Raw genomic sequence first — 22,023 nt, 5'->3', positions numbered from 1 at the left:
TCAATGAGGCAGCTACAAATTCTCTCCCAAATGCTTTTCTTGTGGATTGTAGCTTTGCACTCATCCAATATTATAGAGGAGGCTGAGGGGAGACCTCATCGCGCTCTACAACTACCTGAAAGGAGGTTGTAGCGAGGTGGGTGTTGGTCTCTTCTGCCAAGTAACCAGCGATAGGATGAGAGGAAATGGCCTCAAGTTGCGCCAAGGGAGGTTTAGATTGGACATTAGGAGAAATTTCTTTACTGAAAGAGTGGTCAGGCCTTGGAACAGGCTGCCCAGGGAAGTGGTTGAGTCACCATCCCTGGAAGTATTTAAAAGACGTGTAGATGAGGCCCTTAGGGACATAGTTTAGCGGGCATGGTGTGTTGGGTTGACGGTTGGACTCGATGATCTTAGAGGTCTTTTCCAACCTTAACGATTCTATGATTCCATGATTCTAATATTGAAATAACCACCTCAATTTCCTCAATCACCTGAATTCAATTTCCTGAATCACCTCAAATTGACTTATGGCAGAAAAAGAAAAATATGGAAATTAAATACAGCAATAAACTCTTTGAACGAACCTTGAAACTTGAATCTTGAAACCCTCATGTATTTGTTGAGTTCTCTGAGTTATGCTGAATTACACTCCATTATTGAAGTCTTTGAAAAGGCTTCCACCCCACCTCTCTGGCCCCAAAATCCTGAAAAACTATCCCTAAAATAGAATTTCAGCTTACAAAATACATTACGTTTGGGGGGAAAAAAAAAGGCAATGTGTTAGGATACTTCTAACAGGATGGCTTCTAAATAAAATTATAAATTAATTCCCACATTTAGAGGTATTTTAAACAAGATAAAATGCTTATAAATGAATCTGTTTACCTGGTCTACGTCACAAGCAAGACGAAGCAGTACTGGAAATATTCGCTTGTGTAACTGATACATGGGTGGGGGACCCTGACATCCTTCTGGCATCTGAGATGCTTTCCCCAACATATACGTGACTATGCTATGTAGCAGTTCACATGCTGCAACCTGAAATTTAAAAATCCCTTTGATTATGCATCCATTACTTTCATAGAGAACACAAAATTGTGGGCAGGAGAGAATGAGTCAAAAGAAAGGCTATACTTGAGAAATCATTCCAATCTATGCTAAATCACCGTTCCAGGAACAGATCATGTCCATGGAAATAATTTACGCACATTTTAACTGGCCTTTCTCCTAATGTTTTAGTCTCTATCGCGGGCAGTCACTTTTCAGCTGGAGAAAATTCATCACTGCATAAGTCACCCATCATCGTGTGTTCAAGGATACCTCCGTTCTGGACTGTCTTTGGATATCAACATCCCAATCCAGCAAAGCAGCAAAATATTTGCTTAAGTGCTCTGCTGGACTGGGCCCACAAGCTCATAGGCTATGCATGAGAAGGCCAAACAACACTGAAGATCAACTAGTTTAAAATTTTTGGTTTTATGTCAAGTCTAACTCTCAAAGCACTATGGTGTCTGACAGAGCTTATAGCAACTTCTGCTCTTCAGTTTTTAAACACTCAAAGTAATGTCATCATGAAAGAGCAGCAAAGCAGCACAGTGCTACCTATGAATTAATTAAAACAGGTCTTTCTTAACAAGGAAGACATTATTTTAGGCTGTATTTATCAGCTAGCATAAAAAAAGATGCTGAAAAACCATCAATACTTTTGTTTGTCTGTCACTTGCAGAAAGAGCCAGTTCAGTCACACGAGGCAAGAATAAATCTAAGTAGATGACAGGCTTCATATCTGCAAATGGTACAGCAAAGCTCAGACGTTTCTCAGTGTCCCAGGATACACATTTCTTCATCATCTCTTCTGCAGAGGTAGCTAATGCATTTGGAAACATCAAAACAAAAAAATAACCTTTATATAATATACACAGAACAAGTATTTCTGTAGTTCAGTCAAAAAAATCTGTAACCTTCCAACTTCAGTTAGATTGCCATTAAAATGTTAATGTTTTATAAATTACTGGATGTTACAAGTACCAGAAGTATGTTAGAAGGCCGGTTTTATTTGCACATCCAAACAGATGTTTAGCCACCATATGCTAAAAATAATTGCAGCCAACATTTCAGGAGACAGATGCAGCAGCCTCCAGTTTCAATACAGGTAAGTTTGGAGACAATTATAAACCCAGAAGACATTGAATCACACTTGATTTAAAATACTTCTTTAAGACATCCAATATACTACTTTTGTCTTCTACTGTTATCAACAATCAGACAGGAAGATCCAACATACAGACTCCTGCAGCTGCACAGAAAACTACTACATTTATGGCTATGTTCTCCAATGAAAATTGCCGTACTTACTCCCTTCTCTCCCTATATTCCCCTATTTGTTAATTTGACCACACTTCGTGTTTAATTTCCAGGGAATAATGCTACTTCCCCACAGTATTTCTGAATAAGCAACAGAGAAGTAGTTGGCAGAAAGAAAACTGATTGTAAAGGCAGAAAAAACAAATGTAAGCACTAAAAGAAAGGAATAAAACTTCTATACAAACAAATTAGTTTTTAGAACGACTAAATTTTGCGCTGAGTTTATCCCTTAAAGTTCATGGTCAGGTACTTACACTATACTTTTCCATTTCTATTTTAATTAGAATTTACGATATTTAATAATTAAATTATAAAACTTATTCACAGACTGAACAGAGAAGAGCAGAAAACTTTTTTTTTTTTTGAGGAGGCACTCAAATGGAACTCTACTGCCTGGACATACTAAAGGCATGGTGCACCTTAAACTCACAAGTGAAGAAGTAAGCTTGCCGAGACTTACACAATTCACAGGCTGCAGTTCTGCAAAATTGGATTGAGTGAGAATTGTAGTAAAAAGGTGGAAACAAGTACTGAGGAGTTACAAACCGGGGCAGAGTTTTAAAATGGCTTTGCAGCTAGAGGGCAAAGGTGGGGAATAAATAAAACCATATATGCAGATGCATATAATTTTTTGTTTTTAACTGAAGTTTTCTACACATTCTGCATTCCATAGTAAGTTAGTCAACACTTTGCTCTCCTAAAATCCAGAACTGAATAAAAGCAATTTTGTTTAAGCAAGAGCAACAAAAAATAGCTTTCCTTGAAAAGCTCATGCATTCTCATAAAGTGACTTTGAGACCTCACTAAAATCAACTTTCAAGAGAGACAGCAGAAGCATGTAAATATTTTTATTTACAATGACAGGACACTCACCTGTAATTAAGTTGTGGTTGATCTGCCCTCCCAAAGACCCAAGAAGACGTGCCACTCTAGTCCTTACTGCTTCCAAGGAGGGACTGTCATCCTAAATAATTCAACAGATTTATATTAGTGAAGGAAGAGTTCCTTCTATACATAATTAACTTGGTTTACATAGTAAATGAAGGTTTTATGGCTTTTATTAACATATGGATGAAGAAGGTAAAATGAGGAACCTGTGGGAGGAGAACCGCATCAAACAAGAGAAGAGTTTTGGTTCAATAAGTGAAAGAGGGGAAGACTGGAAAGCATTTTCATCACATTTTGTGGGCTCTGAAGTGCCATTTCTCAAGTACAGGTTAAAATTTTATCATCACAAATAACACATACCTACAGAATTATGTAGTAGTCTAAAAAGTGGAAAGAAATCGGAAGTAAAAATTACTCTTTTAGTTTGCTTTAATCCCAGAACTTAAAGTTTAGATCCTGTATCTTTATGCAAGCAGCCAACCGATTTTCATAACCAGCCTGTATGGGACATAAAATTCACTCATTTTGTCTAAAGAGTGCTAGGTTGGAAAGAGAGAGATATATATATTAATAACTATCAGTTTCACACCTAAAAAAGGTTTATTCCAAGCTAGTTTGCGCACTGGGATATAAAAATAAAACTACATTTATTTCGAGCTACTTGAGAAGTTCACTGGTCAAAACACACTGACAGTATGTTTGACTTCTAAGACTATGAACTTATCCACAAGATAACTAAAAAAAAAAAAGTTACACATTCACAAAATAGTATTTGCACACTGCACCACTGCTAAGCTGGGACCTGATTTTAGGTGTAGGAGTTAAATTTTTGTTTCCACAATATATTAGTCTAGCAGTGCTGCTGACTTACAAGATTTCTTCAGTTCCCCTTCCCTGCTTCATTCCCATTCTCACCCTACAATATGACATCTTTCCAGCTCTGCTGATGTAACAGCTTTTTGAGCCACGCTGTAGAATGGGATTCGTTGAACTGAGCTAAGGTATAAATAACCCTCAGAAAAAAGTATGCATGCAAGAAAGGAAGAGAAACAGAGGGAAGCGATTATCTCACATTTAACTCTAAAAAGAAACAGTGTTCTTACCAATGAAAAAGTCTTTGCTTTTCTTAAACGCTGTATCACAACTTTATTAAATCCCTTCTGGGCGGCTCGAGAAAGTTTCCTTACTTCCCAGTTATTCTGGGATTCAACTGATGAATAAAAAAACAGCATATGAATATTAGTTTATTGTAGTTGCACTTCATGCACCTACTCATAGTTTCTTTAAAAAAACCCAGCCTGGTTTTGCCTGTTTTTGTTTTTAGGATGTGACAATTATTCTTTCATTTTAAATCTTCATTAAGGAAAATAAGTCTCTATTAGTGAAAACTAAGCTGATTTAAGGATATAAAGGACAAATCACAGAGAAGTGGCATATAAAATGGCTACAATTAATGATTGTTTGGCAGAAGCAAATAAATCCTAGTTTAAGAAAAAGGTAAATTTCGGGGTGTAAGAGAAATTATATTGTTCCAACCACAAGAAACACACAATATAGACAAAAAGTATGTCACATTCATATCTCTAGGCGTAACTATGCAAAAATCATTTTCTTCTCCCTCACGACTACAAATTCATTGCCTGTATGTACCTGTAGAAGTAGTGCTTTTCAAATAACCATGAAGAAGAGGTAGAACATCCTTGTAGTAAGGTTGCATTATATGTCTGGGGATGTGAGCTGACCAGTCTTCCAAAGCATCCAGTCCCAGATCAGCCATTGGGGTACAGCTAAGGCCCAGCTTAAATGCATTCTATGTGTCAAATGTAAAACTATCAGTCTTTCATTTTTAATGACTACTATTATTTAAAGGTAAAAAACCCCACCATATTTGAAAGCATTTAGCATACAGTATATCCTCCTTCTTAATAACTTTTGTCTGCTTAACATCTCACTCAACATCAGCGCAGGAGATATAATTATATTGTAACACAGGCACTAACAGAGCCAGCTTAGTGCAAAAGCAAATTCTGACAATTCACTTTTTTATCCGAAAAGTCAAGTACTCTATCTCACTGAAGACAGTGCAAAGCTTAACGGTTATCTTACTTATTCAACAGGACACTAACTTTGCTCCAAAATTTTTGTACGTGTTTTAGAAAAAAAAAAAGTATTAGCTGTACATCACTTTGACCCACCTGCAGTGCGGGAATATATGCCGTGATATCAAGCATGATGATGTCATGTGGTAAAGAGAGCAAAAAATTAAGACAGGATGCCAACAACTCATCTTTATACTGTTTCATTTTTGCTGTAACCTAAAATTCAGATAAATAGGTCAAGAACAATCGTAAACCTTGTAAGATCTTGATTTAGGTATATCAATACCCAGGTAAAATACACAACTCAAAACCAATACCGGAACCTCAGTCACCTGCAGATGGTTACCAGGAAGTATTTAATGCACAATTATACATTTACTTCTCAATTGTACATCAGTAAGTGACCAATACACCTCTTCCAACATTAAGTAAAAAATGGACAGAAAAACCCCTTTGTTGCATAATTCAAACATTAGCTGTAATACTTCTATTATATATATGTAAGATTTCTCAGAAGATGTAATTTTGATTGAGTCATTTATGCTTATATTCAGACTAAGAAAGTTAGCCAGCAAAATAACTTACCTCTTTTCCAAACTTTACAAACAGTGCAAAGCAAGACCTCTTTTCTGGGTCTTCAGGACATTTTCTGAGACTATTTGGACTGACACCCTACCAAACAGAAACCACAAGTCAACAGTATTAAAAAATGTAGTACACAGTACAAATATGACGCACAAGTTGAACTCAAAATAAATACATCACTGTCCCATATGAAATCGGTGTCAGGGAAAACTTGAAATGTACATTTGTCTCTCAATGCTTAGAAACTAATACTAGTACCGTGCACTGAGAGTCAACTTTTGGGAATACACTTAATATTACCAAAATAAGCAAGGTAACTTTTCAGTGGCTTAATTTTCTCCCTGCCTTCCCATCTAACAAACCATAAAAGACAAAAAAAGAAATTCCCTAATAGTGGATGCCCAGGTGGCAAGAATGCAGGTAGAATAAGAAAACAGCAATTCACATCATCATCTACAGTACAAGCAACTACACCAATGAGTTCCCAAACTTGCTTCACTTGGTGCCATCGCCAGCAGTGGCACGGACAGTTCTGGGCTTTGTGGTGGGCTACACACACAATGGGATGACGCACCATCACTTTACAACAGCTTCCATACCACTAATGGTGTATCACATTTCTTGTGGAAATCAGTGAGTGGAATACAAGTATACCCCAGAAGTTGAGTAATTAACTCATACATGTCTCTGCTGTTGTAGCTAAATTGTTTCTGATATCCAAGATATCTTCTGTACCGTTTGCACTGCAAGGGTATTTCCCATCCCTCTGTTCACCCAGCTCAGGATTTTGGAAAAAGCATTACACATGGGTGGTGTCTCTTCAGAAACTGGGCTTCTAGTCTAAATTTTTACTTTCTATATGGTACCTACGGAGGCATAGGATGCTATAAATATTTGAAACAACTGCACAACAGTTTCAATGAACTATTTTCCATAGCACATAAAAGACTATATATAAGAACTGCACCATCATTAATACAACATGTTACCCCTCTGTTGGGAAAAGAGATCTCACCTCAAAGTATTTTATTTTCTTGGCAATTTTCATTGTAACAGAAAGCAGCTTGTAGAATCCACTAATAAGAGGTAGTCTCGTTGAATGTATAATAAGCTCATAACCAAAGGAATATACCCAAGGGTTAAAGTATTCAACATGCTTCTCTGGAAGTATCTCTCTAAAACAGATGCACAGAAAACATACGGGGGCGGGGGGGAAGGGAATAAAATATTTGGGTGGGTTTTTTTTGTTTCATTCTTTTTTTTTTTTTTCCTTCAAACTTTTAAGTCAGTACAAGAAAGAGAAGTATTGCTATAACAGAGCAGCTCCAAAGACAATGAGGGAATAATTACATGCTGCCTTCTGAGGCAAGCATAGGAAGATCTCCATTTTGCTTTACAGTGCAAAGTCATTTCTTCCTCATTACATCTCGTTATTAAATTTATACAAACACATACACACATAGCACATTTCATTACTGAGACTGCAGTACTGCTAGGGGAAATCAGCTGGACCTTCACAATGCTGTACCTTTCACTTAATGCCCCATACTACTTCATGAAGACAGTATTTCTGGTCTCTGAAGTATTTGGTATATATGGTCAGTAGAATACTAAAAGTTACAACATATACTGAAAGACAATTACACCCAAATAATAAAAGCTAATTACTTGTCTCCTCTACTCTTTAAAAAAAACAAGCTGATGAGCTAGGATGTTTTTACCTATGACCCAGATGTCTGAAACACACTTACTGTCTCCCTGCTAATCAGCTTGTGCATTTTGAAATATGGTATATCGTCATAAGTCAGAAACAGGCACCTTAAATAAATCTCACTTTAAATTTCTTCCAACCACTTTGTAACTTCCAAACGACATAAAAACATATTAATACCTGCAGAATTCCACTAGATTTATAAAGGCAACAAAGTCTGTTGGCTTCGTTGGCTGAAGGTTTGAAGCAGGGTCAGAAGTAGGCCCAACCAAAGCACTGTCAGTTTCATTTTCATCCTGAAAATAAATATTGAAGTAAGAACACTGGATCTGTGACAACACAGAAAGCACTTACACCTTTTTTCCAGATAAACAGAGTCTCCCACTCTTTTTCTAGCTGCTACTAGCTAGTCTGACACAGACAAATGACTAATAATTGACACATCAATAATTCAAAGAAATAATATGGGTTGCTTGCTCATAAGGAAAAAGCGAGTAGAAGAATTAAAACCACTAGATGCCAGAGTAGGCATCACAGATTCTGTGAACTTCTTCTGATTCTGATGTTCCCATCTCCTAACACTGCAATGCCATATCCAGAAATACAAAGCAAAACATTTTAACTAGTATGAACGTTACTTCAAGGACACTATGAGGAGGTATATAAAGCATAATGAAAACAAAACAGAGAATGTGATTTTGGTTCCCCTACAACAGCAGAAATTAATGGACAAGTCATCAGATCTCACCTGTTCATTAACATCCAGTTTCTGAACAGTCAGGTCCAATTTCTCAATAATCTTCAAAATTGATTTTATAAGTTCATCATATAGCAAGCGATTCAGGGACTGCAGTGGTGAATTTGCAGTAAGAAAGTTTTCATCTTCAGAAACACATTCCTTTGTAGAAGGAAAAAGTTCATGTTTCAAAACACCAATGAGAATTATTTCTCGAATTTAAAAACCAAGATTTGAACGATTCAGAGAATTCAGCTTTAGACGTTCCTCAGCTATGGAAGCCTAAATTCACCTGTTTAATTCATTTATCAGCCACAAAACCCAACTAAATCCAGGAAACGGTTCTTCTGCAGCATGACATTTGGAAAAAGTCTAGGATTAGAAAAGCAGTGATAAGACTCAGGATTACTTTTCCTTTGGTATTTCCATGTTAACTATGCTTTTACCTTCATTGTGTCACAGTTCAGTAGGCTTCTAAAGAGACACAGATAGTCCTTATACGTTGGTACTTTCCATCTCCCTGTCCCAATCTCTCCAGCTTCACGTGAGTCTTCCGATCCAGAATTTTCTTTTCCAAAAAAATCCTGAAAGGATACACAATATTTTTCAGAAACACTGAAATGTAACTACTGGACTCAACCCAAAACACAATGTAAAATTACTTCGGCAGGTAGAAACATGAAATATTTAGCTTTCTCATTTAACCAACCTGAAAAGAGCACAAGCCAATCAGTTCCTTTCAAAAATCTCTAAAGTTCTTCTTCCAGTGGTCAGTTGTTTTGACAAACTCTACAGTCATCCTGCTGCACAGGATTAAAAAGCTTTAAAATCCTCCCTTATTACAAACATTCAGTAAAACGTTAAAAGTGTCCAAAATTTGTCAACCTGAAGAAAGCTAGATGACCTTAAGTACAGCCTACTTTGTTACAGACAACCTGAGCAAACAAGAACTGCAGAGAACAAAAGTCTATTTCCTGTTTTGTTTTTTTTTTTCATTCAGTACAAGAGGCACATCCTCATTATGCTGAGCAGATGTAGGGATCCGAGACTAATAACAACTGAGCCACAACTCAAAATGGATGGTACTATTTTTGCTTCTTTGGGCCTTCCCACCTTCACTGGGCTAGATCTTCAAGAATTAGAATGTATACTCTAGGAAGCTAGATGAAATAAATATGTTTAAACAGTTATTTTACCTTTGAAAATGTGATTGGCTTGGAGAAGATTCTGATTAATCCCTGATGCACTGAAACAAAAAAAAATATTGCCTGAACAGACTTAAAAAGGTACAGAATCCATATCACTCATTACGTTAGCAATGAATTATATCAGTCTTCTATTTTCTACATTCTGTCAGGATAAGGGAGAGACAAAAGAACACAGATTTTTCTATAAGGACAAATATAGCTAAAACCAGAATCATAACTCTAGGATGTTTCACAGGGAACCAATTTTGAACTTGCGTCTTACTACTTTTTCTCAATACTGCTTTGACTTTTTCCTGAGTCTGGATGCAGTGATGACCAAGGCATTACCTATAATGCCCATACTGAAAAAGGCAACAACTCCCAATGACTCTCACAGACATGGACTTAGGATCTCCATTCTGGCATGGTGCTTGGGTGCACCACATCGCAAATCAAGAACATGGAAAACAATGAAAATGCCACTGCAATAGAGAAAAGCCACTGTAAATAACTGAAAGAAATTGAAAATAAATTCTGAAAATAATTATAATGAAATGTCAGCCTGCTGAAGGCTACTAGAATTGTCAGCTACCAATGCTGACACATTCATTATTACACTCGCAGGACTGTATCTGACTAACCGCATATTTGGAATTTTCATTTTTACTATGTACAAGTTCCACAGCATAAAAAGATTGCATTTCTAATAGAGATGAGACTCACTCTACTTTCTGTGATACTTTGTAGGGGTAACTGAAAGGGTATTGGACAGATTTTTGTACAGTTCTCTGTGAAATTCCTTTCTCCCCACAATCCTTCCAGGCAGGAACGTAAGTCTTATGTTTAAACAGATTATCACAAAAATATATTCTCCTGCCCTTGATGATAGCCACTCTGTCATCCAAAACAGTTGCTAAATGTATTCCTTTAGTGATTTAACAATAGACATTGAAAAATAACACAAAGAGAATCCTAAACCTCCATTATTAGAGGATGGGAAAAGCCTCACTTTTGACCCCAAATGGCTATTCCACAGATCTCTCTTAGAACCAGTTAATCAATTTAGGGAAAAAAAAATCCAAACCAAAAAACCACACCCCTCCCCCCCCCCAACACAACAAAGTTAATATCACAGACTCACCTACAGTGCTAATAAAACTCCAAAGAACTGGACCTTTTCCTGAGAGGGCTAGAAATAGCTTTATTATAGATCTGCAACAGACTAACTGCATTTTTTCACTGTATTGTGGAAAGCTATTGATCTGCAGCACAACTAGATGTTCAAGAACTGGAGTGTATACTTCAGGAATCTAGAAGAAATAAAAACAAAACACCCATCATGCAGAGACAATGACTATAACTGTGTATCAATGTGTAGGATTATGCTAAATTATTTCGGCAACATATTTTTTTACCAGGGTTTACATCATGACCTGCTCTGAGAACAATAAAAGACTTAGCAAGTGAATTCATCTTAGACATAAAAAAAAACAAAAAACAAACAAAACAAACAGAATAAGAAAGTTTCCTGGAACACATTATGGAAAGTAGCTCCTGAATAGATTAGGTGGAATCAGTCTTAAGCTTATTAGAAAAGTACTAATTGAATTAAACAATAATAACAGAGCAGTATAATCTGTTCATCCTTAACAATCTGAATACAGATGTAAGTGAAAGTCTCTTCTCTGTCCCAACCTTACTTCTCAGCTCCAGCTAGGATCCAGAAAGCCCTCATTAGAACACAGACAGCATAGCATCAGACGAAAATCAAAGTATCAGCCTCAGAGAACATGCTAAGTATCAGTATCAAAAGAAAAAGCAGCAATAGAGTGGTATAAACGCATAAAGAGAAGGGTAAGGCTAGGCTCAAATGAATAGCTTCGCCTACAATAAATAAAAACCTGTTCACATCTGGCTATCATGGTTTTCATTACAATGCACTGTAGCATTTTATTTAACACATTCTGTACATTTTCTTTATTCAAATAAAATCCAATAAAGTATTCTCCCGATATTCTTCCCATCCCCTAGGAGCTAAATGTCATCGTATTTCAGGTACAGAAACACCTTCTATCATAGCTAAGTTCACAGCTACTACCTCCTTATACATTCGTAGCTGCATAAAAAAATTAAAAGTACTTTAAATACTCCACTTACTGTATCTATATGGAATATCACACTTGCAATGGACTGGAGGAAACTTGGTAGCTGGTACAGATGTTCATCTATTGTTTCTGCTTCTGTGAGGTACATTTGCTTACAACGCTGAAGGAGCTCAACATACATGTCATCAACATCCTTAGAATGTATAGCTTTACAGGGCTTACAGAGAGAAAATAAAATGCTGATTTAGCACCTTTGTACTAGTCAAGCAAACGTATCCTGTAGCACTAAAACCCAGCCAAGTCTTCACTGAACCATAATAAGAATAATCTTTTAATTTTTTCCAGGAACTCAATACATCTGAATAAACTAACTTTAAGTATTCTACTTGCTACACGTATGAGAAACACGGTACCTGCAATGAACTGAAATAATAGTTCACTGATGCAGTGTAATTTACTATAAGAGTACTTGAACTTTCAGTGACATGATTTCAAATGCAACCTGAAAAGCATGGAGTTTGGCTGTAAATATCTTAAATATGGCATTATGGATGCTAATATTCACTTATATTTCGACCTATCTGCATTGAAGTAGTAAGTGGCTTACCTTAATGTGGCTTAACCAATTATCATTGACAGGCTAGTACTATTTAACATTTAACCCAGCAGCCCAAATTCTGAACTTGTATTGTGCTGGCATCTGTACAGAGAATAAAGAGTACTCCTAAATTCATGAACAAGCGGAAAGCATCCCAAACAGTACTAGAGGGTATGTAATAATGCTTACAGATTTCTATAGAATGACTTGTAAATCACAGTATTTAGCGTGAGCTAGGTCAAAAAGCAGTCATTGTGGAAAAGGAACTGGGAACCAGGTCACAGGCAAGAACTGTAGTAGGGAACTGACCATGGAAAAAGAATGGACTGATTTAGGTAATGACAGAATACGAGAGTTAGGCTAAAGGTTGAATCTAGTCTGTCTAAAAATATGCTGGCAAAATTAAGACTATCTATTTATCATTTGTAGAACTGCAAGTATTATTTTAAAATTATTTTAGCAATTAGACGGTAAAAGAAATATTCTGCCTTGAAACTGAATCGACCACTGAACTTGTGTTCAGGCTAAGGCCACTACTTTCAGTAGCAGCAAGACTCTACTTCCTCACAACCTAGCATCTGATGCTTGGCCAAGATGTAGTCTGAACAGGCTAACAACTATTAGTGTATCTTAACATATTAAAGATTTATAGGTATTGGAGCATTAAGATTCCTTTTTCCTGTTAAAATTTGCAGTATTATCCTACATCTGTATTTACATTATGCAATTTTAATCAACCTGTTGTAACAGGTGTTTTTAACAAGGTTCTTTCAATTCAATAATTTGAAATACTTCTTTTTTTTCTGAAAACAATACCTTTAACTCAACTCCTTTCTAGCTTATCTCATAGAAGAGGAAGAGTAGGTTTCAACAAAGCACATTGAAATTCTACAAAACAAATGCACTCTGCTCAAAAGGTCGCAAAATAAAGGATTCAGCTAGTAACTAGCTATTCTATCACATTTCCTAACCTTCTCTAAATAATCTTTAAGATTATTTAACCTAATCTTTGGTTTGAGAGAGAGATTAAAAAAAGGAATGTCTAGAATTTTGTTATATAAAAGTTGGGGTACCACCATCAAGCACATAAGTTGCAGATACATAAACACCATCCTTTCTTCATAGAACCTTAACTTTACTTTTATATTCCTATTTTAATTGACTGCTGACAAAAATTGCAAGTTGGTTCTTAATGGTGCTTCCTGACAAATATATCTGCCCTCCACATAAATATATAAGCACGGTGTCATTTTTTTAATTTGCAGTTGTTTCACAGATTACCTCCTAGTGTCTTGCAGTCAGCAGCACGTTTTGAGTGTTCTGACTTGAGATTCCTGCTCTGTAGGAAGCATATCTGAACCGCTTCCAGAGCAGAGCTGGCCTGGATTCTACCATCTGAAATGCAGACAGAGCTAACGAGGAATTGTCTGTACCTAAGTGATTAAGCACACCCTTAAGTTTTGTGACAGCTGTATATGAAGCCCCTGTTTTTTCCACTTCAGAACTACTGCACAAGCAGAAGTAACCACAACCCTCAACGCTGCAAGTGCTCCCACTAAATTCAGCATGTGTTTTAGTAATTTTCAACCACAGAGTACTTTACAGTGTAGCTAATTAAGTTCAACACTTAATCCAGAAACAGTAGCATTCCCTATATAACAAACTGTGTAAAATTGTAAGATGAATGGTACATGAATGCTAGCTTTAAATCCATCCAATACGCTCCTTTATCAGAATAAGTTTCCTGCACATACTGCTGCAAAAAGTCCATATCCGCGAATGGCAATGGACAGCTCTTTGTGGCTCGAATCCATTCTTCTGATGATTCCATAGAACTGCTCCATGAAGAAACGCAATGTGCTCTTGTGTAGCTCTGCATCCTTAGCTACCATTAAAGAAATCTGTAAAGCAGATACAAAAATTTCAGGATTTCCAGAAACATGAGAAAAGCCACAAAAAATTACACTAAAACTTAGAAGATAGTTAGCTTGTAATATGAAGCACTTCAAACAAAATAACTATTTATTAAACAAATTCGCTGAACTTCCAAGCACCAAATATCCCCACTATTTCAAGAAATTTGACTTTGCTTTAGTCTCAGAGATCCCAGGGAAGTTACAATACCTGCTTGAGGAATGAATCTAGAGCAGAATGACTGGCCTTCTTCAGCTCCTGATTTGCATGGCCACACCATTTACACATTGCTTCAAAGAGGAAGACATAGTTGTCTAGGAGTAAGGTACCAAACTGAGCAGCATGCCAGCTGAACAACTGTAAACCAGCTGCAATTTAAAAACAATTCTCATTAAAACTTATATTCCACTTATATTAAGACTTATATTCCACTTCCCAAAACCAGACCAGATTATAAAAGTCCACATTAGGACTTTAGGTAGGTATACCTACCATGACTGTAGGGTATCAAATGTATTCTTCTAGCCATTACAGTATCAGTATCCAAACATTAAGAACTTAAGCATAAAACCAGTCCTCCAAAATCCTCTTTTGTAATGTACACCATTACAGAAAGCATAGCTGTGTTCTGAAGTAATTTATATTAACAGTTAAAAAGAAAGGGACTCTACTGGTTACAAATAATAAAATTCAATTGCACAATTCACAAGGATTTGGTTTCTGTGGTTAGAACATATGCCCAAGTCCCCTCCTCCACCAAACTGTGATGCAGACAAATAGAGAGTTCAGAATATAGGTAATTTTACAATCCCAGATATAAGCATAAATGAAATTTCAAGATCCCTAATGAATTCTTTTTTTTTTTTTCGCAGACTGTCTTTAAAGAGGGTTTTACCCTTCACAGTTGCCACGGGCCTAGTACTCAAACCTTGCATTTTTTCAATTTCTGCATAAACCACTCACATTTCACAGGCCAATTTCTCATTCTCGTCATGAACTTCATTTGTTCCAAATTTCCTTCTCCTTCTTCCAGTGAAATTCCCCCTCTCTTTCTATTTTTTTCCTTTAACCCAATCCACCGTCTTCTCTTTTCTCCCAGTTTGCTACATTCCTCTTATTTCTACTCCTACTACTCCCACTCCTTCTCATACCAGGGTTTTGTACTACTCCAGAGGGGGAAATAGCAACAAGTGTAGGGCTGCTGTTCATAAGCTGATTAGACCTTGCCTAGTTTAACCAAGTACACGTTTAACTCTTTAGATTCCAACTTAAAGTACACCAGCTTTGCTCCCCAATCAGCTTAGAAGACAGCCAGTAGAGAATAAACTCCAGACAGAATACACCATTGTACGGTATCCACCTCAGCACGAATTGAAATAATGTACAATCTTACCTACATGTACTGCGTATCGCTTCTGATCAACCTGTAATATCAGAAAAGGTTTATCATATGTGATTTATTCTTCATCAGGGCTAATTCATTTATGCAGAACAATTAACATGTGGCAAATTTACCTGTGGGTTGATTGCCTTCATTGCAAAATCAAAAATCTCCTTTGCAGTCTGAGGATCTGTGAAACAATCCAATAATGAGTATTTCACTATTGACACACAAGAAGTAAAGACAAAGATATTTTTTACCAAAACTTGGTATGAAGAAGCAATATTGGAAAGCCTTACGTATCTCATTTTGAAAGGCAGAGACGCTTTTTCCTGCAATACTCTTAAATTTGAAAAAGATTGTACATCTATATTCATTGATTTTTCTGAATACCCATGTTTTAACAGACATGTCTCTTCTAAGGGAAACATATCTCTGTGTAAACTGCATTCCAGCTTCAATGTGGCTTTCACAGCTGCCCAACCTCTGGTTATAAAATAGCACTTCAAACATTTACATACAGAAACACACTGATGAAGCCACTCCACACAAAGACAGTCTACAAGGACCATGTAGCTGGATCGGCCTTGCTTTTGCATAAACCATCTACCAGTGGGGAAATTTTCATTCTGAGTTAACAGCAAGAAATGGTGCTGCTTGCTGGCTGTATAATGATTAAAATATATCAAATTGTATAACTGTCTTTCACATAGAAAAAGAACATACCTTCGTCCACAGATTTGGTAAAGTTGTACATGAGTGCAACCAGTCCCCTCAGACAACCTGCTACAACAGGTAGCTTGGGTCCCCTTGTAGCTGATGTCATCTAAAAAAAGTGGGAATTGAAAAAAATATTATTCTCAAGCTAAGATAAATTTACACCAAGGCTTCCCAGTTCCTAGAAGTGTAGATAAAATAACATACTCCAACTTAATACAGTTATTTCAGCACCCACCTCTATGAACACAAGTCCACAGAAACATCTCCTACTCAGAAGTTTCATATCATATGGGAGGGAGTTTAACTACAGAAACATAAGAAATCCTTTGAAAAGAATGAAATATGTTCCACCAAGACCAACCTGTCCTGGTTTCGGCTGGGATAGAGTTAAATTTTTTCCTAGTGCTGTGTTTTGGATTTAGTATGAGAAGAACATTGATAGCAACAACTGAAAACATCAGTGTGTTAAGTACCTTGTCAAGGACAACCATCCTCTGCTACCAAGCTAGACTGGGAGGGAGCACAGCCAGGACAGCCAGCCCAGCTGGCCAACGGGGTATTCCATATCATGTGACGTCATGCTCAGTATATGAATGGTAGGCGTGATCCAGGAAGTAGCAATCGCTACTTGGTTATCGGTCATTGCGGGTGGTGAGCAACTGCACTGTGCATCACTCATTTTGTATATTCTATCATTATCATTATTCCTTTTCTGTTCTATTAAACTGTCTTTATCTCAAGCCACGAGTTTTTTTCCCTCTTACCCCTCAGATTCTCTCCCCGTCCCACTGGGGGTGAGGGGAGTGAGCGAATGGGTGCGTGGGGTTTGGCTGCCTGCCAGGTTAAACCACGACACAACCATAGCAAAACTCAGATAGCACACACTAATAATGTCTTAAAAGTGCAGAATATAGGAAAGTAAAGTTCAGCAGAATTGTTGATATTGACCTGAAGTGCAAGGATTTTGCAGCTAGTAGAGACCAAATCAGAAACTATCAGTGCATGGCAATATAACTTTCTTTGGGTGCTACTGAAATGATCATCACGTGCCATCTTGTCTCACAGTAAATTGATTAATTCGCTGTCACTGATGGCCTTGAATTTTTACTTTGAAAGCTTCTCAGAACCAGAGAACACAAACTTTAACAGTCCTTAAGGAAGCATTTATGATTGTCCAGTTAGATCCCCACAAATTGTACTAGTTACAATAGTATCCAACATACAGCGCTACACACGTCAAAGGAAAAAAAACAAAGCAATGCAAGAGTCTGAAAAGAAATTCCAATCATACCTGTGTTTTAAGCTCTCCCAGATAAGCTTGGAATAGTTTTTCAGAGTTGTTAATCATGTCACTAGGCTGGACCTCTCCCAAAACTCCCAAAAGCTCGTAAATCTTCTCCAGTACTAGAAAGTAATTTAGTATTATTAAATATTAATTACTGAAATCATTACTTTGACATTTCCATAGCAATTCCTATGTAACTTGCAACCATGAGAAAACCATCCCTGATGGTTTAATTTTAATTGGTGATTAGCATGTGGGAAAGACGGCTCTTGATGATGTACATACATGCATATATATATCTACATACTACGATGTGAGATGCATCCTCCTCTCACATTAGTAAGTTAAACACATTTACTCTTTCTAAATGTGGCTTAGAAAACTGATTAATAAAGGCCATATGCACTGAGGAAGCATTTACCACTAATCCAAGTTTGCTGCTGGCCTTGAGGTTATGCTGGGTCTTTCAAGTACCATCAGGGTTAAGGCCAACAGCTAGCAGAAGTTTCCAGGCTTGAGTTCAGACTATAGGGTTCTACGCAAGCACAGGAAGTTTTGTGAGGGCTACACCTGCCAAGCGAAGATTTCAGCTGTAACTAGCCAAGACAATCGGACTAGAGCTTTTATTAGTATGCTTAACATTATAAATAACATAATTAGGCACGGCAGGAACTGATGAGCCCACATTAGGGGCAACCAAGGCAGGAACTATCACAATAAGACTGCAGCTCTGTGGACAAAACTGGCCGGGGCTGGAATAAGGTTACAAAGAGCTTTATCATCTGAGCTGGGGTTTACGTGAACTTTGACAGGGACAGGCAGCCTTCGCTTTTGATAAGAGCACCCACTGGAGGGACCAGGACTACTCTTAAGACTCAAAGTTATAGGGGGGTGTGTGTGTATAGTGATAAAACAGGTATAAGAGTAACTTCAAAGGTTCAGCTACACCAGGTTAGTACTCGGGGGGAAAAAAAAAAATCTAAGAGCCTAGCAAAGTTAAGTTGGTTAACGACAAGAAAGCTGGAATTACTTTCAAGATTTAGGCATTCAGGGACTAATAATAACAGATTAGACATACAAATACTCTTTTACGTCGGGAATCCTAAACTAGACCTGTGCTTAAATTCAGTATGCACTGCCACCACTAAATTCAATTATATGATTTCTCCCGCATGTTAGCTCATACATATATACAAGTCTGCTAAGAAACAGCTAACTGCATGATCATGATCAGAAGACCTGAACAAATTTTACTAGCTCTAAAACATGACAGCTACCATTTTTAAACACACTTGCCATGGGAATAACAATTATACATTTCCATGGGGTATAATCCAACAAAAACTGAGTGTAAATAAAACAAAGGACACAGACAGAAAAACTAAAGCCTACCTGTATCAGGAACTTTACTTTTTGTGGCAAGTTCCCCATAAAATTTATTAAATATCTCCCCAACTTTCATTTCTTCCATGAGACAGGAACGTCGTAAACTTTGGAGCAACTAAGACAGATTAAAAAAAAAAGAAAATTTAGGAAAATCATTAATATCACTACCACAATCCTACTTGGTTTAAATAAAAACACAGTTTGTACGTGTAACTTCAGCTTAAGTACGCTATTCAATGAAAGAGATTTAAGGTGACTGGTCCAGGAAAGAGTATTGGCATGAACAACAAACTACCTTCCTACATATGTATAAATATAAAATCTGTAATTTTTAACTTACATTATACATATTACATATAGATCATCTACATGAAAATTATACACGGTATAATCATATATATAAAAAAACCTCACAAGAGCACAGGCTTAGCAAGTCTGCAGTAGCCTTTATCATATTGTGTTTCTCTCCCTGCTGCTATAAAGCCAATCCAATTCACAGAAGAACTGACTCAGAATAACTCAGAAGGGAGTTTTGTTTCTCATAAAGAAAATTAAGTAGGTGCAAAAGCATTTGCAAAACAAGGGTCTAACGCATTCTAAGGAAGCACATTATGAAATTACTGTCTCACACAGTAATAAAACTTTTGGAAAAAAGCGCTTCTCCTCCTCCACACCTTTTACATACTGTGTCTAACATATTATATCATAATATTGTATATTAATACATAACATTTTGAAGTAAGAATACAACTGAACTGCAAAATTTCTCCTTAACCATAATAAACTGGGAGAGAGAAGATCTGCAACTGCCCCCAAAACAATCGTGTCTTGCTCTAGCAGATGAAGGAATGACATGCTCACATCTAAGCAACCTACTGGAGGAATATTGAAGACAATCTGTTGTTAAGACATATCTCTTACTAACATCTAAATATTACACTATCGCTATTCTCTTGCTACTGCAGACTGCAGATTTTCTACATGGTATAGCACAATTATAGTAATACAACAGATTTTCTACTTTTTCTAGAAACAAGAGAGATTAATAAAACGCATTTTACCTTCATTAAAAGTTCCAGAGCTGGGATTTTACATTTTGCTGCTCTCTCTTTTGTATAAACACTAATGCAAGTTTGCTAGATAGGAAAGCAAATAGAGATTATAATACTTGTAAGTAGAGAAGGGAATTCAATGATAACAATGTATTCATCTACCTCTCTAAAGTATCTGTTCCTAATAAGTTTAAGGTTTTTTAAAAAGACTTTAAAAAGACTAAAACAATAAAAATATTCAGTCCTGAAATTGGCTTCACTGACAACACTGCAGCACTATCTGACATAATAACAAATCCCAGCTCAAGCAAAGAAAGTGCAGTTTCTGGAATAAAAGGCACACATAGCAAATTTTCTGCCTCTGTACTACCGTTCCTTACAATACGTAGCTACTAATTTCAGATCAGAAAGTACAGTGGTGCAGTCAAGCATTTCTATGCAAAGCAGTATTATTCAGCAATCTAGACTCAAGGAAACTAATTTTTAGAGTTACTGTAGTTTCCACCAATTTCTGTATATATTGCAAAAGTAACAACTTTACGGGAAAAATTTTTAAAAATCAGTTTTTAAAATTAAACATCACCTATGGAAACATTTAAATATTACACTGGAACTATAAATTTAGTCTGTATAAATTAAAAGTTATAACCATTATTTTCAATATCAATAACTTATTTTCAAAATCAATACCTATTATGTTCTATAAAAAGAAGTTAATAAAATTAAGTCTATAGTTGAAGAAACAATTCCACACTTCTCTGTTACATTAATTACACTTTATGTCAATCAAATTATTTCAGCTCTAACAAGAACACTAGAGATGGGTAAGGCAGACTGGGAGGGGTGAAGGATAGTTATGAATCTGTTATGGTATGAGGCCCACCAGAATTCCTTCAACCATTTGGCATTAGAAAATAGTTTTCCTTTACCCACCTTAATGTTACAGGCATAAGGATGAACTTTGTCGCCAACTTTTTCCATAAAGACACAAAGAAACTTCAATGCTTCTTCCCTGCAATCCCGAAACTGAAAAGTTAAAAAAAAAACCCAACAACTTAGTTTTAACGTGTATAATGCAACATGCTCTTCATGTAGCACTACTTCAACATTTCTTTAACAGTTAAAGTTTACCAGCTTACCTCCTCGATGCCGAGGGATCTGCGGATAAAGACGAGTAAGCCATGCTCTTGGGAGAACACCAGGGACAGGTGCAGCGCTGCGGGGAAGCAAACCAACCCTCAGGCGCTCGGCCTCCGTTCCAGAGCAGGCAGGGCGGGCTGCCGCCCAGCCCGGCTCCTTGCGCAGGACGCCTCAGCGCCTTGGCCAGGACCCGTGCTTGTCACCAGAATCACAACTCAATGTGGGCGCTTCTCACCTCCCCGCGGGCTCGGGCCCGGGCCCTGCGCCTCTCACCTCGGGCTGCGGCCTGCCCCTGCCCCAGCTCAGCGCCGAGGGAAGCCAACCTGAGGGCGGGTCGGCAGAGAGGGGCACGCACCGAAGTATTTTTACCAAGGGAAATGGTTATTTGGGGCAAGAGACCGTCCCTCCCCCGAAATCAACCGTTTATGCCACGCCAGCGGCCCTCCGGTGTGGTGTTGAGCGAAGAACTGGGGGCGGGAGGGCAGAGCCGCCCCGCAGGACCGGCGAGCTGGCGTGTGTCCCCCAAACACTGGCCAGCCCTCCCCAAGCTGAGCAGTTGCTGTTTTAAAGACACCAGCGAGGCAACGGCCGCCCGAGGCCTCGCTCAGAGCCCCTGAGGGCCCCCAGCCCCTGCCCCTGCCCCTGCCCCTGCCCCTGCCCCTGCCCCTGTCGCCACCCCCCCGCGGCCGGGCCGGGCCGGCCCCGAGGGCGCACCCTGGGCGCCGCCCGCCAGGCTGGTGAGGCAGGTCTCCCCCAGGCCGCGGAGCAGGCTGTAGCCGTGCAGGGCGGCGCCGGCGGCATCGCTGTGCTGCAGGCAGCGGTGCAGCTGGTGCAGGCACTCCTGGACGCCGGCCATGCTGCCCCAGGCCGGCAGCGTAGGCCGCACGGAG

The 22,023-nt window shown here is 38.0% G+C and overlaps 1 protein-coding gene across 1 annotated transcript in view; it reads right to left on the bottom strand.

The window, feature by feature from the left end:
• Positions 1–22,023, bottom strand: part of PRKDC (protein kinase, DNA-activated, catalytic subunit) — an 84,941-nt gene that overhangs the window by 62,711 nt on the left and 207 nt on the right. The window contains 25 exon segments of the mRNA XM_075141895.1: positions 868–1,020; positions 1,686–1,849; positions 3,220–3,310; positions 4,338–4,444; positions 4,885–5,044; positions 5,430–5,549; positions 5,919–6,005; positions 6,934–7,093; positions 7,810–7,925; positions 8,378–8,527; positions 8,812–8,949; positions 9,562–9,611; positions 10,694–10,862; positions 11,710–11,874; positions 14,010–14,156; positions 14,380–14,537; positions 15,563–15,593; positions 15,685–15,740; positions 16,277–16,376; positions 17,562–17,674; positions 18,948–19,056; positions 20,003–20,077; positions 20,927–21,019; positions 21,133–21,209; positions 21,848–22,022. Of these exon segments, the coding sequence (XP_074997996.1) occupies positions 868–1,020; positions 1,686–1,849; positions 3,220–3,310; positions 4,338–4,444; positions 4,885–5,044; positions 5,430–5,549; positions 5,919–6,005; positions 6,934–7,093; positions 7,810–7,925; positions 8,378–8,527; positions 8,812–8,949; positions 9,562–9,611; positions 10,694–10,862; positions 11,710–11,874; positions 14,010–14,156; positions 14,380–14,537; positions 15,563–15,593; positions 15,685–15,740; positions 16,277–16,376; positions 17,562–17,674; positions 18,948–19,056; positions 20,003–20,077; positions 20,927–21,019; positions 21,133–21,209; positions 21,848–22,022 (2,964 nt within the window).

This window comes from Calonectris borealis, chromosome 2, assembly GCF_964195595.1.
Source record: "Calonectris borealis chromosome 2, bCalBor7.hap1.2, whole genome shotgun sequence".
In the NCBI taxonomy this organism is placed as follows: Eukaryota; Metazoa; Chordata; class Aves; order Procellariiformes; family Procellariidae; genus Calonectris; species Calonectris borealis.
The sequence above is the reverse complement of the archived record's forward strand: the minus strand, read 5'-3'. Positions and strand labels throughout refer to the sequence as shown.